The sequence below is a fragment of the Corythoichthys intestinalis genome, chromosome 13 (genome assembly GCF_030265065.1).
Source record: "Corythoichthys intestinalis isolate RoL2023-P3 chromosome 13, ASM3026506v1, whole genome shotgun sequence".
NCBI classification, from domain to species: domain Eukaryota; kingdom Metazoa; phylum Chordata; class Actinopteri; order Syngnathiformes; family Syngnathidae; genus Corythoichthys; species Corythoichthys intestinalis.
This window is the reverse complement of record NC_080407.1, coordinates 39,832,059-39,850,215: the sequence shown is the minus strand read 5'-3', so window position 1 is coordinate 39,850,215 and position 18,157 is coordinate 39,832,059. Positions and strand designations below refer to the sequence as shown.

Genomic DNA, 18,157 nt, shown 5'->3' with positions numbered 1-18,157 from the left:
AGGATGCCTATGTAATGTTCGTTTCTTTCAGTGGGGAAAACGGGACGTATTGGTTGACAAATTACACAGTGGCTAGCCGGTTTACGGCTGTGCAATGGGAAGTACACCATGGCAAATCTCTTTGGAGCGTTTCAAATGCGCATTGGAACAATCCACTGAGATACAAAAATTGATTAAGTCACATGCGTCCAATATTTCCCAGCTGATGGTATCAACATTAATGGCTAAAGGAGAAATTTGGCATGCTGCTAAAATTATTCAGCAACAATCTGCTCATCATTGGTGGGACATATTTACAGGATTATCACAAACTGCTAGGGTAACGCTGCTTCCACCAATGATTTTAGTCTTAATCGCTATTGCTTTAACTACGCTATGTAATATTGGAATTTGTTGCTATGTTAAACGTCTAGAGCAGGGGTTCCCAACCTATTCCACTAAGGCACACTGTGGGTGCAGGATTTCATTCTTACCAAACAAGATGACAACACTTTTTCCCCAATCTGGTGTTTTACAAGTGCAATCAGTTGATTGCAGTCAGGTGTGGCTTGTTTTAGCAGAAGCCTCATTGGTTCAACTGTCTCTGCTGGATCGGCTGGAACAAAAACCAGGACCCACAGTGTGCCTTGAGGACTGGGTTGAAAACCCCTGGTCTAGAGGACCAGGTTGCCCGGAAAATATATCATCAGTTAGAATTATGAGGGTACGGGTAGAAAAAATAAACTTGGACGGGGTAGATGCATGCGTAGTAATTATATTTACTGAAGAAGGGGGGCCTATCTTGGACTACCAAGATATGAGGGGTGGATTCTTTTATCGCCGTATAAAGCGCCACCCTGACCGTGTAAATATGCTTATAGCCACTGTGTATGAAATAGTAACCGACCATTATTCATTTGTCTATGCTAATAAACTAAAATTGTCATGAGGATAACCATTGAAGCAGAACATTGCCGCTGTTCTGTGAGGATTGATGCCGAGAGAGACAGAGGCAGACATCTCATGGAAATAATAATGAACTATGGGACCCATAGGGAACGGAACTTAGGGGAAATGCAAACCAGGCGAGAATTATATGAGGGAGTTGTACTATTTGTTATGACTCAACGATGCCATGGCTCCCCGACCGGATGGTCAGAGTCGTGGCTATTATGGGTGTACGATAATTGGGGAGAGTTTGCACAAGGCCTAATTAATTAATCCAGACTCTGCTTGATGTGGTTGAAAGCACCAGGAGTGGAATGAAGGGGAATATTGGAATGTGTTGTTTTCAACCCATCAAGCTGACTTCGCAAAATAGTGTACCTTAATGTATCTCAAAGGGAATGTGTTGTTCTTAACCTTAAGGGCAGCCTGACCACTAAGTCAAAGGCCCCGAGGGACCACTAAGTCAAAAGCCCCGAGGTACCACTAAGTCAAACGAAGGAGTAAGGATCCCCAGGTACGGCCTGACCACTAAATCAAAAGAAGGGAGTAAGGATTCCCAAAAGGCTAACGGCCATACGACACTTCTAAGGGAGGCCAATTATTCTCGCCGTGTGTGAAACTCGAACGGGAGGGGAAGTTACGAGGCGCGAAACTTGTTATAAAGAAGCGACGGGGGCAGGTAGGGTTAGAGTCTACTGAGAGTTCACGCGCGCGGACGTCCAGTTTTGGTGTTTCCTTGCTCGCTTTACCGAGGACGCCCCGGCTCTCCGTCCTTCCAGCACACGGTAATGAGATTTATGTTATTGCATGTAATCTATGAGCTGAAACACAATTGTTGCTTGCTTGCTTGTACACTTTATACTGTGGGTTAAATAAAATGTGCCGCTTGTTTAACGCAGTGGAGTGTTATTGTTTGCTGTCCATGTAAGTCGCCGACGATCCGCGATCCTGAGTTTAATAATAAGTCATAGCAATTGATTATAAGTTGTGACTATTATATTATTTGATACTGTAATTGATTATAAGCAGTGTCTACTCAAAGAATACTTGTCTGATTGGATATAACAGACAAGTTAACCCATTGTAGCCTGGTGATTGTGTATAAGCCTCGCTACTATTCATTTTCATTGATACTGTGATTGATCATAAGCAGTATCAGAATTGTTTTAAAACAGCCTGATAACACACATCACTTAAAAGTGTGTCAATTGCATTTCCATTTGTGTCAAGCTATTTTTAATTTCTAGTTAATAAACTTTTAAGTTAGTCTAAATTGTACGTAAGGCTGCAACTATCGATTATTTTAGTAGTCGATGAATCGATTAACTCGTTAGTTCAATGTTGGGTCTAATCTTACTACTGTACTAAGAAAATAATAAAAGACCTGAGGGAGGACGGAGAGAGGATCAGAACGGAGAACAGGGATAAGGTTTTACTCTGTCAGGAGAAAAAGGTTGATGGGAGCTTGTGGCTCCCAGCAAGCTTCTCTGACTTTCATCCTGAGGAGTGCAGCTTTTATTGAGGGCTTGTTGATGAGCAAAGTACAGTTACAACACTTGTTGTCCAACGTGGCAGGTTCGGTCGGGCAAATTCCTTATTCTAGTCAGTGATTGAACAGTCACACTTCCCGATTAAAACTTCCTGATTGAATTACCTGAGCAGGCAAGATAACATTGTTTTAAACACACATTTGTACTCATAGTACTGTAGCTTGGTGGAAAGGTACTGAGACGTTGTGTGATGAATCAATATATGTGTGTGCTTCTATCAATCAGCAGAATGTGAACAATGACCTGTAAGCACATGACGATGGCTAAAACTGTATTCTTCATAATAGCTTGGGAGTGCGCGTATAATAGCTGTGGAAGAGCAAACTGGCATAATACTGTATATTTGGCACCCAAAAACAAGCTTATCTTACATTTAAATAATTGGATAATCGGATGGCGAACATGAAAAATTCAAATAACTGAGCTGAGCCTCGAATGGTATAAAAAAAAAAAAAAAAGGATCTATGTACAACAAAAGAACAATGGCTAACTTACATAGCAAGAGTCCACTAGCTTAAATGCTATAAAACTTTTTTTTTCTTCTTTCTTTTGTTTTTTTACATTGCTCTTAACAATTGTTCAGACGCATATTTCAGCAAAAAAAAAAACAACAACTGCTAAATAAACCTATAAATTAAATTACGAATGCATTGAAAAAATTTTTAGCTCAAACAAAGACTTGGCTTATGTTGGTCTTAACATGGAGCAGCTGGATTCAGCCATGTGAAATAAGGCAGACTAGAGGGCAGTGTATCCATCCAAATCAATAAAACTAAATGCAAACACTTTCAAAATAAACCATGACAACGCCATTTTAATTAAATGAATACTCGAAGCACCAAAATTTAATTCGAATCTTTTTTTCCAATCGAATACTCGAGTTAATCGATTAATCGTTGCAGCACTAATTTTAACGGAGGCGGCATCGCGCTACGTAAAGTACGTAGCTGCTTATTCAGCTACGTTATAGTACGACTTTTATTCTCATAGTAATAGTACGAGAAAAAAACATTGAGCTGTTACTACTAGAATAAACGTCGAAATAATAGTATGAGAATAAAAGTCGTATAATTACGTCGGGCTGATGTAGCTGAAGAAATAATAATAATCAATAGAAGGATTTATACTAATGCTTCATCATAGCTTCAAGTTAAGGTACACGTACGTACTGGAAAGTGCGTAGATGCTCATAGCAACTATCCCTACGTAATAATGCGACTTTTTTCTCATAGGAAAAGTACAACTTTAATGTCGTAGTCGTTATTTTATTTATTTGGCCCTAATACTTAGTCATAACTTCCTATCAATGCATCATTACGTTTTTTTTCACATACTTCACTCCAGTGACACGTGACATTTAATTATCTACTCTGCTGGTGATCACCCTAATGCTTAGGACAATATAGACATTCCACTAAAAGAAAATGTAAGAATTGTTTTGAATCCTGTTGGAAAAATTGAAATCACTCAGTGTTCTGAATCTGTTTTTTTGCTAATGATTTTTAGTGACTCCTTTTTGATTTGGTGGCATGTATGGGTCACTTCCGGTTTATTTTGAGTTTCAGGACAGGAGCAAAAATTCTCCCCAAATGAATAGACCCTACTCACGTGACGTCACAGCCGCGCCCCCGCGCCATGTTGTCCGCATACTCGTCATGTTAATGCATTAGCGCTTCGTTAATTCCTCCGATTATGGTGTGTTTTTCTGCTCGTTAACATTAATAATCAAAATGGTGAAGTGTGTGGCGGTCGGTTGCAAAAACAGAGAAGACAGACGGAGAGACTTGAAGTTTTACCGTATTCCGAGAGACCCGGAGAGGAGAGCGAGATGGACTGCTGCAATTCGACGAGAAAACTGGGCTCCAAATGACTACCACAGATTATGTAGTAGTTACTGGTGTCAACAATAATCGATGCGGCGATGCATCCCGATGCGGGCCATGGACGATGCGATTCGATGCGGGCAACAAGCCGAATCGATTCAGCACATATTAAAATATATAAGTCCGTTCAAAAATCTTCCGGTGATGCAATGGATTTGGTTTCCCCATTTGTATTATTATTCTCATGTTTACCTGTAGAGGGAGCTACTGTACAAGCAATCCAGGGGGGACGAGGAACTCAAATCTGCTTCCTCGCGGGAGTAACGTCACAGACATACGCAATTGCGCAGTACCAATCGAGAAAGCAGAGAGAAAAGACATAACAACAATGGCTGAAGCGCAGAAAGAGGGAGCGCGAAAGATTATTGACGCACCAAAGACATTGAAAGCAGGCATATGGAGACATTTTGGCTTCTATGAGGTTGGTGGGAAACTTGACCAAACTTATGCTGTGTGTAAAAAAAAAAAAAAAGAAAGCCCTGGTCTCATTCAAAACACTAATTAAATGCTGTGATGTTTTTTCATTATTTATATATATATTACTATTTTCATTTGACTACAACCAGGAATGACACAAGAGCCTATAAAAAGGTGTTTAATGTCTGACCGCTTGTGTTGCCTCATGATTCACGAAAAATATGCTTTGCTTTAGCATTTTAATGCATCCCAGGTTTTAATGCATCGTGATGCATTGCCGAATCGAACCGAATCGAATTGTGGCCCTCTTAATCGAATCGAATCAAATCGTGGCCCTCTGAATCGTAATCGAATCGTGAGGGCAGTGCCGATGCACACCTCTAGTAGTAGTCATTTTATATCTGGTAAGATGCATTTAATATATATTTAGAGGGTTTTGGGCTGACAACCACAATTAAGATCATTGCTAGGCTAATTGCCGACAACATACACTCAGACGTTGTGAATGAACTACCTGAAAATATATAATTATAAGGGGATAATAAGACAGTTGTCATACAGTTAATTTACAATTTCACTATTGAGGTCAAAAGCCAAAAAATAAATTCAACTAGGGACAATCTGGAGTAGTGCTATCGCACTTCATATTTATTACATATTATATATGTATGTAGTGAGAGTGCTATCGCTAAACCATATAAACATTAAAAGCCCTAGCTCCATTGACAAATGACATGAAATACATTAGACTTGACAGTGGATGTTAGCAAGAACAAAAGATTTTGAATTGAACATTTCATAACTCACCTTCCCGAGCACAAGATTCCTGCCGAATTTTCGTGTACGAGGACCTGTTTCACCCAACCAGCAACGTAGCATTTTTAAGCCTCCAAGCTCTTAAAGTTTTTCAAACTTTGGTGAGAATAGGCTGATTTTGTGTGGACAAGATAGTTGTAAATAACAGGGTCAGGCAAAGACGGCGAAGACAGCGGGTCGAAAAACATCGATTTAGGCATCAAATATCGATCTGGCGAATGGATAAACTGAAGCTTTTCCACATAACGCCTTTTATGCAACACATCCAATGAGTTTACGGCATCAGATAACACCGGGGCTTCCATGAATTGCTCCATAACTTGCACGACTAATTGAAAACAATGAGAATAGGTCTAAAAAATACAGACAATATGGCGGCCGGATACAGCGACACGTCATTTTGTGACGTAGGTGAGTAGGGTCTATAGGCAGTGACTCAAACTTAAGAGAAACCCATAAATGCCTTAAAATGGACAAAAAGGGACCTGTAAGCGCCCCAGCGATATATCAATTCTTGGCAGGAGCATACCGATCACCTTTTGGGATACAAAGTATCACGATATATCACCATTTCGCTATTTTGTCACACCCCTACTTCACATGCAAGAAAGAGTCATGATTCTAGCTTCAAGCGTTCTAGTGAATTTTGACCATTATTTTTCATCGTTGTACAATTTGTTTGTTTGGTTTTGCAAATATTTGCTCCAGTGTTATATGTTCCATGACTAAATTTAGCCATTAGTTAGTGTTAATATTTTGTTTATTTTTCCAATTGAGCAACATTGTTTTGTTTTTTAGCGATCGTTAAAGTCGCCAGTAGCAGACGCGCCTGATTACATGAAATATTCACAGCATTAAGATCACCGAGCAGAGCAAGATTTGGAAACTTCCAACTTTTCAGCAAAAAGTGTACATGCAGGTTATATATTTATAGACCCTACCCACGTGACGTCACAACTCCTTCCTCCTGACTGGTGCCGCCCAATTGTCCGTCAACACATCATGTTTACCTGTTACGGCTACGTACATTCCTCCTATTTACGACGTGTTTTTCTGCTCGTTAACATTAATAATCAAAATGGTGAAGGCGTGTGTGGCGGTCGGTTGCAATAACAGAGAAGATAGACGGAGAAGACGCAGAGACTTGAAGTTCTACCGGATTCCGAGAGACCCGTAGAGAAGAGAGCGAGATGGGCTGCTGCAATTCGACGAGAAAACTGGGCTCCAAACGATTACCACGGATTATGTAGTAGTCATTTTATATCTGGTAAGGTGCATTTAATATATATTTAGAGGGTTTTGGGCTGACAACCACAATTAAGATCATTGCTAGGCTAATCGCCGACAACATACACGTATGTATGTAGTGAGAGTCCTATCGCTAAACCATATAGACCCTACTCACCTACGTCACAAAATGGGCGTGTCGCTGTTTCCGGCCGCCATACTGTACCTCTTTTTCAGACCTATTCTCATTGTTTTCAATTAGTCGAGCAAGTTATAGAGCAATTCATGGAAGCCCCGGTGTTATCTGACGCTGTAAACTCATTGGATCCGTTGCATAAAAGGCGTTACGTGGAAAAGCTTCAGTTTATCCATTCGCCAGATCCGTATTTGATGCCTAAATCGATGTTTTTCGACCCGCTGGCTTCGCCTGACATCTGATACTCACACAAAATCAGCCTATTCTCACGAAAGTTTGAAAAACTTTAAGCGCTTGGAGGCTTATAAATGCTACGTTGCTGGTTAGGTGAAACACGTCCTCGTACACGAAAATTCGACAGGAATCTTGTGCTCGGAAGGTGAGTTACGAAATTTTCAATTCAAAATCTTTTGTTCTTGCTAACATCCACTGTCAATATATTTCATGTCATTTGTCAATGGAGCTAGGGCTTTTAATGTTTATATGGTTTAGCGATAGCACTAACTACATACATACGTGTATGTTGTCGGCGATTAGCCTAGCAATGATCTTAATTGTGGTTGTCAGCCCAAAACCCTCTAAATATATATTAAATGCATCTTACCAGATATAAAATGACTACTACATAATCTTTGGTAGTCGTTTGGAGCCCAGTTTTCTCGTCGAATTGCAGCAGTCAATCGCGGCCTCCTCTTCGGATCTCTCGGAATACCGTAAAAATTCAAGTCTCTCCGTCTATCTTCTCTGTTTTTGCAACCGACCGCCACACACGACTTCACCATTTTGAGTATTAATGTTGACGAGCAGTAAAAGGTGCAATAATAGGAAGAATTTACGAAGCGCTAATGCATTTCTATGGCGAGTATGCGGACATCATGGCGCGGGGGCGTGGCTGTGACGTCACGTGAGTAGGGTCTATAAACATTAAAAGCCCTAACTCCATTGACAAACGACATGAAATACATTAGACTTGACAGTGGATGTTAGCAATAACAAAAGATTTTGAATTGAAAATTTCGTAACTCACCTTTCCAATCACAAGATAGATTCCTGCCGAATTTTCGTGGACGAGGACCTGTTACACCCAACCAGCAACAAAGTATTTATAAGCCTCCAAGCTCTTAAAGTTTTTCAAACTTTCGTGAGAATAGGCTGATTTTGTGTGGACAAGATAGTTGTACATATCAGGGTAGCTGGCAGATGTCAGGCAAATACGGCGGAGACAGCGGGTCGAAAAACATCGATTTAGGCATCAAATATGGATCTGGCGAATGGATAAACTGAAGCTTTTCCAAATAACGCCTTTTATGCAACGCATCAAATGAGTTTACGGCATCCGAAAGCACCAGGTCTTCCATGAAATGCATTATAAATTTCTCGATCAATTGAGACCATTGATAATACAGACACAAAATGACGGACACGGGGGCGGAACCATACAGCGAGCACGTGATTTTGTGACGTCGGTGGGTAGGGTCTATACCTTCCCTACCCATATTGAAACCAAAGCTACGTCCTATGGTTTGGACATTTATTGAAATGGCAAAAGCCCATTTTGTACATAATAAATGGAGTTTTATGCTATTTATGCAATATTTTAAATTGGATAAATTGCAGATTGCTTTTCGTAGTCATTCTAAATGTATTGTTACATATTTGTGTCCCAGCAACTATCATAGGATGTTACTGAAAGGCAGTGGCGGAGCTAGAGGGGGGGCCGGGGTAGCACTGGACCCCCCTAAAATCTGATTGGACCCCCCAGGTGCCACCCCAGATGATTGACAATGACATATCGCGGCACCGACTGCTAAGTCCTTCCTGTACAGTAGTTGGCGCTATGTACCTTAAAGCGTTGCAAATTCGCTTTCATGAGGAGAAGAAGAATCGCCACTGAAACGGAGTAAGATTTGAGATTTGAGTACTTGGTCATCGTTGACGGAACGGAACACGGAAGATAAACAAAGTGACAAGAACAAACAAGGAGACGAACTTGGATACCCTGCCTTCAAGCCACTGAAATCCTCGTCGTAATGTAAGTTTTTTGCTGGTGTCCTAATGAGTCAATGCTTAAATTTGTAGGAAGGAGATTTTTTGTTGTCGCTAAAACAGAGAGCCACGGCATCAAGCAAGCGTTAACGTTATCTCATGTCGTCTAGCTTCCAACAGCCGCTCGATATTAACGTCTATATTTAATTCATTTGGGTCGCTATTTACATACATGTTTCTCCAATAATTGTAGAGCATTAGCCAGCTGTCTCATGCTCTCTTGCCTTAAATGAAACGTCACGTGAACACGGTAGTTGGCCGGGCCTGCTGTCAACTAGCTTAAAAGTCAGAATATTAAATTTATGTCTACGGTGGTTTATTTGCCCCGAATTTTTTAAGGCTTGAAGTAGGGATTTAATCATTTACCAACATTGTGTGATTATGAGTGATGCTAGGAGTAACGTTAACAGGACTGGCTCATTGTTTCATAGGGACAGTTCAGAATGAAAAGGCAGGGGGCCAAGATTTATAACCTCTTTTTAAAGCGATCCAAGTCTGGGACGAATCAGGCTCAGGATGAGAAAGAATCTGGCACACACTGCCCATCACCAGGTCAGTCAGAGCAGAGAAGCAGCTTCTCTGGTCTGAGAAGCAGTCACATGCTCACTTCAGCAGTAATTTTTCAGATACAGGTTTCCTACGTGAGTATGGAAAGTATGGAACTTGATTTTTTATATTTAGTTCTATAGTAGTAGTTCTACTATATACAGTATTTCCATACAATGGCTTCCATACCACTAGTATGGAAGCCATTGTATGGAAATATATTTATCTTAATAGTTATCTTAATATATTTGATAAGATATTGATAAGAGAGAAGTGTGTGTGTGTGTGTGTGTGGGGGTCGTGTGAGTAACTTTGAATGTGTTGGTGCATTTTCACCATTTTTGTAAAAAATAGTTATTATTAATGACTGATCGAAAAGTTGTTACCAAGTTGTGTTTTACATTTTTTACATCGTTAAGATGTTGATGGGTGGGGGGGGGGGGGGGGGGGGTCGTATGAGTAACTGTGAATGTGTTGGTGCATTTTCACCATTTTTGTAAAAAATAGTTATTATCAAGTTAATAAACAAATTATATACATAAATCTCATCACCTGTGTGCTTAGTATGTACATTTCAACATTTGACACTCTGATTGCAATTGATAAGTCAAGAAACAAATGTATTGTTATAGTCTGTGGACCCCCTGAAATAGCCTCGGCCACCCCCTGGCCACCCCAAGAATAAAAGTCTAGCTCCGCCACTGCTGAAAGGTCGTTACTCCATTTTTCGATTGGTAAGTATGTAGACTTGTTACATGAGAATAATTTAAGTGCTTTACATCACATTCAAATTAGTAAGAGACGCTATACAAATAAAATTGAATTGAATTGAATCAAAAACAAAAACAGTAAAGATAGTGCTGCGCGACAGCACTAATCAGACATTTTGTGTCTTTAAACATTCGAATTGTCATGTATAGTATTTGCGAGACCGTTCAGTCAAAAGTTAACTTACTTACCTGACATTTTGGGACTTGACGCTGGTTTGCTCGGCGACGTGTTTATCCCAGGCGCGTTGTTTCTCTTTGTTAGCTGCTAAACTAGGCTAGGCTAACAAAGCAGGCTTCGAAGTTTCAACGTGCACCCAAACGACTCGAAGCAGAAGCGAGATTGAACGGATTCTTGTCCAAAAATATCTGACACCTTTCAGTCGATAACATTGCATCTTGGGGTTAAATGGATTGTCTTCAAAGCACCACTTTTCCAAAGCAATCGGACGGCAACTCCAGCCACTCACATCCTCTACGTCACGACGCATGACGCGCACGTATCGATCCTACCCACCGACGTCACAAAATCACGTGCTCGTTGTATGGTTCCGCCCCCTTGTCCGTCATTTTGTGTCTGTATTATCAATGGTCTCAATTGATCGAGCAATTTATAATGCATTTCATGGAAGACCGGGTGCTTTCGGATGCCGTAAACTCACTTGATGCGTTGCATAAAAGGCGTTATGTGGAAAAGCTTCAGTTTATCCATTCGCCAGATCCATATTTGATGCCTAAATCGATGTTTTTCGACCCGCTGACATCTGCTAGCTACCCTGATATGTACAACTATCTTGTCCACACAAAATCAGCCTATTCTCACGAAAGTTTGAAAAACTTTAAGAGCTTGGAGGTTTATAAATACTTCGTTGCTGGTTGGGTGAAACAGGTCCTCGGCCACGAAAATTCGGCAGGAATCTATCTTGTGCTTGGAAAGGTGAGTTACGAAATTTTCAATTCAAAATCTTTTGTTATTGCTAACATCCACTGTCAAGTCTAATGCATTTCATGTCGTTTGTCAATGGAGTTAGGGCTTTTAATGTTTATATGGTTTAGCGATAGCACTCTCACTACATACATACGTGTATGTTGTCGGCGATTAGCCTAGCAATGATCTTAATTGTGGTTGTCAGCCCAAAACCCTCTAATTATATATTAAATGCATCTTACCAGATATAAAATGACTACTACATAATCTGTGGTAATCGTTTGGAGCCCAGTTTTCTCGTCGAATTGCAGCAGCCCATCTCGCTCTCTTCTCTCCGGGTCTCTCGGAATCCGGTAGAACTTCAAGTCTCTCCGTCTTCTCCGTCTATCATCTCTGTTATTGCAACCGACCGCCACACACGCCTTCACCATTTTGATTATTAATGTTAACGAGCAGAAAAACACGTCGTAAATAGGAGGAATGTACGTAGCCGTAACAGGTAAACATGATGTGTTGACGGACAATTGGGCGGCACCAGTCAGGAGGAAGGAGTTGTGACGTCACGTGGGTAAGGTCTATACGACACCACTTGCTTTTTTATTTTTTATTTTTTTTTTGCGTACTTTTCATTGTCCAACGTGAAACAGACAGGAACGCTACTAGAAGGGCCTCATTTAACAATGGTCACTGATGGTAGCTTTGTACGGAGCCCCCCGGGTGCCATGCAACTAAAAATAGCTAACAGGGAATGGGACGTACTACGTCATTGTTTGGACGCGCCTCCATGCTAATAATATGCTTTACTTCCGGTCCGCCAAATTCAACGGGGATTGTAACGTGTGGTAGTGCTAAGCTAATTCCTTCGGTGCATTAGAAAGAAATTATGGGTGTGTATTGTTGTGTTACTGGGTGCAACAGCGTCTCCCACACACGACAAAAAAGGGCGAGGAAAAGTGGACTCACTTTTCACCGTTTTCCTGCATGGAGGACCACATATCAGATCACGAAGGCACGACGCTTTTTTTTTCAATCATATTTCTGCTGGAATGAGAGTGTGTTCCCGTCACCTCTACTCTTGTAAATTGAACGATTTATCCACTGTTTTGGTTTCAATACATTTTTGGTTTTTTTTACTGTTGTGTAACCTGTTGTGTTGCTAGGTAACCTGCGATGAAATGCTGACAACACAACCCGATTGGTCACCGTCTCTCTTCCTGAGTTATTCTGAGGTCAAGCGCACCACATCAGAGCTTTATGAGAGGTTGGAAAGGCGAAGAGTGCACGCTGAAACTTCTGTTTGCAGTGCTCTTCCAAACATGAGCCCAAGTGTTGTGAAAAGTCAATAAAATGTGAATACAAAAACATGACTTGAACAAGTTCTTGACAAACTGTTAATTGCTTGTTTACTTCAGCTCTTCATAATAAACAGGTGTAATAATTACAAAGTCAGGTGATTTAATTTTGTTATTCTATATGGAATATTCATTGACAATGTTTGGACAGTGTTGTAGACAAGAACTGGGACTCATGAGTTGCAATAGATTTATTTCAAGTAATGCAATTTCTCCAATACGATATTTGAATTGACAGTTTAAAATCTTTAAATTAGTGCAACCAAGGCCCACCCTCTGACGGGGGCAGCAAATATTATATAATAAATTATAAGTAATACACAAATACAAGATTACAATAAACGTGTCTTTGTCAAAGCAGTTAAAAAAAAAACTATTTACTGGCCTCAGGTAAATTGCGAGACAGAATAAATGTGGGCTTTAAAGTTCTTGCATTTCCATTTTAAGTATTGCAAGTTCTCCAACACAATATTTGAACTGACAGTTTAAAATCCTTTTAGCGCAAAATGACCCACCCTCTGACAGGGGGCTGCAAATATTATAATACATTATTAAAAGCTATATACTATATAAATACAAGATCACAACAAAGCCTGTCTTTTTCAAAGCAGTTTTAAAAAATTCATTGGCCTTAGGTAAATAAAGGTGTATAAATATGTACATTACAGTTCTTGCATTTCTATTTTAGGTATTGCAACTTTTCCAACACTATTTGAATTGACAGTCTAAAGTCTACATTAGAGCAAACAAGAATATATTATAAAGAAATAATAGAATATATACAATATTACAATGAAACGTGTCTTTGTCAAAGTGGTTAAAAAAAACATAATCACTGGCCTTAGTTAAATAGCCGGGCAGAATAAATATGTGCATTTAAGTTCTTGCATTTTCACAAGTTAAAAGCCCGCGGTCCATTGACAAGAAGGGCAGACCCAGATGGCGTCTGCTGCAGGGGCTTGTTTGAGTCCGACACAAGACAAATGGAACAAATTTCTTTGTCAAATAATCCAAGAAGACAGACGGTGACCAATCGGGATGTGTTGTCAGCATTTCATATGCAGGTTTACCTAGGAACACAACAGGTTACACAACGGTAAAACAAAAATGTATTGAAACCAAAACAGTGGATAAATCGATCAACTTACAAGAGTAAAGATGATGGGTACACACTCTCATTCCAGCAAAAATATGATCAAAAGAAATGCTTTTCCGACGAACCACCATCCGTCTTGCCTTCATGATCTGATATTTGGTCCTCCATGCAGGAAAACAGTGAAAAGTTAGTCCAGTTTTCCTAGCCCTTTTTTGTCGTGGGTGGGAGACGCTGTTGCACCCGGTAACACAACAATACACACCCATAATTTCTTTCTAATACACCGAAGGAATTAGCTTAGCACTACCACACGTTACAATCCCCGTTGAGTTTGGCGGACCGCAAGTAAAGCATATTATCAGCATGGAGGCGCGTCCAAACAATCACGTGGTACGTCCCATTCCCTACTGACAAATGAACACTACTTGAATTAAGCAGGCACGAACACGGCAACAGCACAGAAAATGTGCAAACACAATATGCCATATTGTTTGATGACACCTGAAAGACGCCGACCAAAGAAAACGTGCATTGGTTACCTTTTAAAACCCCTTGATTCGCCGAGGGCAAATGGTGGAGATGCTTGCTTGGTCGGTCCCTCGGCGTTGGACTCGGGAGTCCAAACATCGGTGACTACTGTTTCCGGGTCACTTCTAAACTGTGGGCACAGTTTAGTAATCTGTGGGTACAGATTAGTAAACTGTGGGTACAGTTTAGGAAACTGTGAGTACAGATGAGTAATCTGTGGGTACAGATTGCTAAACTGTGGGTACAGTTTACTAAACTGTACCCACAGATTAGTAACCTGTGGGTACAGATTAGCTATGATTTTTTATTTTTTCTATCCTGGCACCCGGGGGGCTCCGTACGAGGGGGCTCCGTAGAAACAGGCAACAGCAAGTTAAAAAAAAACATTAAAAAAACAACTTTTTTTTTCACTGGCGGAAGCAGGCAATAGTACGGAAGCGTATTGCATTCACTTGAAAAATTAAAAAATGGGAGGCTGTTTTTTGAATTAATTTTTTTTTTCAACCCTCGGTTTTTCTAATTAATTTATTTTTGGGTTTGTTTTTTGAATTTTTTTTTTTTCCTCAACATCGTTTTTCTAATTAATTTATTTTGGGGTTTGTTTTTTTAATTAATTTTTTTCCCAACTTTGTTTTTCAAAATAATTTATTTTTGGGGTTGTTTTTTCAATTAATTTGTGTTTTTCTAAATTTCCAACCTTGTTTTTCAAAATAATTTATTTTCGGGTTTGTTTTTTGAATTCATTTTTTTGTTCAACTTTGTTTTTCAAAATAATTTATTTTGGGCTTTGTTTTTTTGAAGTATTTTTTCCCCACTTCGTTTTTCAAAGTAAATTATTTTTGGGTTTGTTTTTTGAATTAATTTTTTTTCCTGAGCTTGGCTACTGAGGAAAAAATATTTATTCAAAATTCAAGCACTTGGAAGTCTCGCGCGAACTGCGTCCTGCAAGTTCAAGACTGGAGGACAGTGGGACACCTCTCGCGTACACCCCAAACTACTTATGACGGTCGCACTACTGGCTCAATTAAGGTAAGATATCGATATGAGTTATTCTTATTCTTTTCTAGTTGTAACGTAACCAGCTAGGAGATGCAATTGGATGGAAACTGCTCGAAGCGTCCCCGTTTTTTAGAACATTGTGGTGACCCTTTGTTGACATAATTCACCAACCGTAATTGTGTGTCTGATTGGCCGAGCACGTTACCGGCTGCGTCACAGTCACGTGACTAGACACTATAAAGAGCCGCGCGCGTTCTGGTTCATGAGAGAGTGTACGAGAGTTCACGGAGAGCAGCATTTCGAGCAATAAAGACTCTTAACTAAGCATACGGCGTCAACATCAAACTTCTTCTGTCGGAGTAACATAACTGAATGCTTACAGCAGCGGTTTTCCACACGTAAAAATCGCTAAATCCTAAATCGCTGTATAATTCTCTTAATACTTTTGTATAATAGGTGTTATCCACGTGTGTAGTTCATTGCAGTGGCTGCATTCTTTTTCGAAGAAAATACTTTTGCACAAACGTGAGGCATCTCCTCTTCCACTGGATATATTGATGTGTCCCGCTAGCTTAATGCAAACCTACAATGGAATACGCTATTCAGACGCTAGCAAATGGGATCGATTCGCCTTATTTAACTCAAAAAAATCATTTACACACACAAATGACAACACGTTTCTTGTCAAATACAAATTTTGAATTCAGGAAGCAAATACGCCTTCTATTGCACTGGCAGATTTATAAGTACGAGCAAAGTTATACTGCAGTACTTAAATGCATCAAAATATTTTTCCACAGATGGCGCTAATTTGTGAATTTTTCTCTCGTGTTGTGTCCATTTTATTTTAGAGAGAACTGCAGGAAGTTCTTCACCGCTGGAACAATCAGAATTTGACCATGCAGGAATGCTGTACCTCCAGCTGGGAATCTAGTACCTACCCTACCCTACCCCATCTTTTTGACCAAGCAGGAATGCTGTACCTCCAGCTGGGAATCTAGTACCTACCCTACCCCATCTTTTTGGTGCCAAAGAGTATCTCAAAGAGGAATCTCAAATAAAGATAACCTACAGAGAAGATTGTCTGCAGAGAGGACCCTATCCCTGTGATGAAATTTTTTTTTTTTCGATTTGTTGCCTTGCCATGACAAAAAATGGTCTTCATCCACTCACTTTTCCAGAGGAAGCCATTGACCTTTTTATGTTTTTACATTCTTCTTATCTCTGATAAGTGTAATAAACTGCACAAGCTATACGTTGTCCTAATGTACATCAAAATGTGCTGACAGTGCAATAACTATGGAAAAATTACAGTAATGCCCATAATCTTATGTTGACTGAAACATTTACTGTGAACTTGTTTCAATACCAATATTTTATGAAGCCGTCTCTCAATCAAAAACAAATTATATATTACACATTGTATTGTAATACATATGTGAACTGTATTTCTAAATTTAATAGCAAATGGCAAATAAAAACTGTGAAACTTGGTATTATTATTTCACACATTGTGGACTGCTAACATGCAAGCACTGGCAGAAATAATCATAAGTTTGGCTCATTTGCTCAACTGACAGTGACAGTACAGAGTAATGCATCGTGCAGAGCAGTACTGAACTACCTGACTCAGCAGTAAAGACACAATCAGTTGGCAAAAATTAATGTACCTTTTGAAAAAGAAAAACATTTAAAAACACTTTTGGTATTAATTTCACATGAGGTAGAACTTCATACAAATACAAAAATTTATTAGAGGACAGGGTTAGATGGAGACAACTGATTCGTTGTGGGCACCCCTGAAGGGAAAAGCCGAAAGGAAAAGAACAGTGAAATACACCAAAGTATTTATTCACTACATTCTCAACTCCAAAACAAATGTTTATGCAATATCTTTTGCCTGAATGTTGCTGGGCAATAAAGCAGTGAATGATCCCTGCCTGCCCACCAACTTCTAATGGATTGCTCTCAAACCTCGATCAGAATCTTTGTTTCCCACCCCCCAAGTTTAGGGAACAGGGAAAGTCTTTGAATCATCTCCACCAGGCTGGAATATATGACGACAGAGCAGCAGCATCTAATTGTCCATTTATTGTGCTTTCAATCTATAATAAAAATAAAAAAGTATGCATTAGACATACACAAGCTCAATTTAAGGGAGTAAAATGTGAACATTTCTTAATAAACAGTTATATATTACAGTAAAAAAGATCAGCTTATATTCAATATGCCATGCAGTAGGGTTGTCAAAATACACATTTTCAGCTCTATATCAATCCTTAAAAAATGATACGACATTAAAAAGCCAGAATTTTTTTTACCAATAAGAAAAAAATTCAATTGCTATTAAGTGTAGTGCAAATCATTTCCACATGACAACAAATGCAAAAACGAATAAAACAAATGTCACCAATGAGACAATATTTTAGGGTCAATGCTGTGCAATACACTCAAATGTTAACTGGGTGAAAAAAAACATTGGAAAAATTAACCAAACCGTTCATATTTTGTTAAAACTATATGACACTAAAACAAGTTGCCAATCAGTTAACATCAGAACATACACATTGCAATGCTGTATTAGCAGCAGCAACTGTTGAAAACTATCCAGCTATTGATAGGCTGAATATTAGGCGGAATATCGTACTTTTGTGATCAAATATCATGTCAGTATACGAAATTTCCATAACAATTCTTTGACACTTTTTCATATTTTTGACAAACCTACCATGGAATTTTTCTTTTGACTTATGCAATCCTGTAGCTGTCCTCCGAAACACCCAGTGACGTGCGGTCAGGGGAGGCAGGTGAGGCAGAGCCTCACCTGTCATCATGACAAAAAAATAATTATAGCATCAAATTTATATTAATATTTGTCC

The 18,157-nt window shown here is 39.5% G+C and overlaps 1 protein-coding gene across 3 annotated transcripts in view; it reads right to left on the bottom strand.

The window, feature by feature from the left end:
• LOC130928464 (zinc finger protein 664-like) overlaps nt 1-10,849 on the bottom strand; it is a 33,334-nt gene extending 22,485 nt beyond the window's left edge. For all 3 annotated transcript variants that reach the window (XR_009066688.1, XM_057855077.1, XM_057855078.1), the window contains exon 1: nt 10,568-10,849. Coding sequence is in view for 2 of the 3 variants with exons in the window: in XM_057855077.1 (XP_057711060.1) it covers nt 10,568-10,574 (7 nt within the window). In the remaining variant the exon portion in view is untranslated. The remainder of the gene's footprint in view (nt 1-10,567) is intronic.
• Between the last annotated feature and the right edge of the window lie 7,308 nt (nt 10,850-18,157).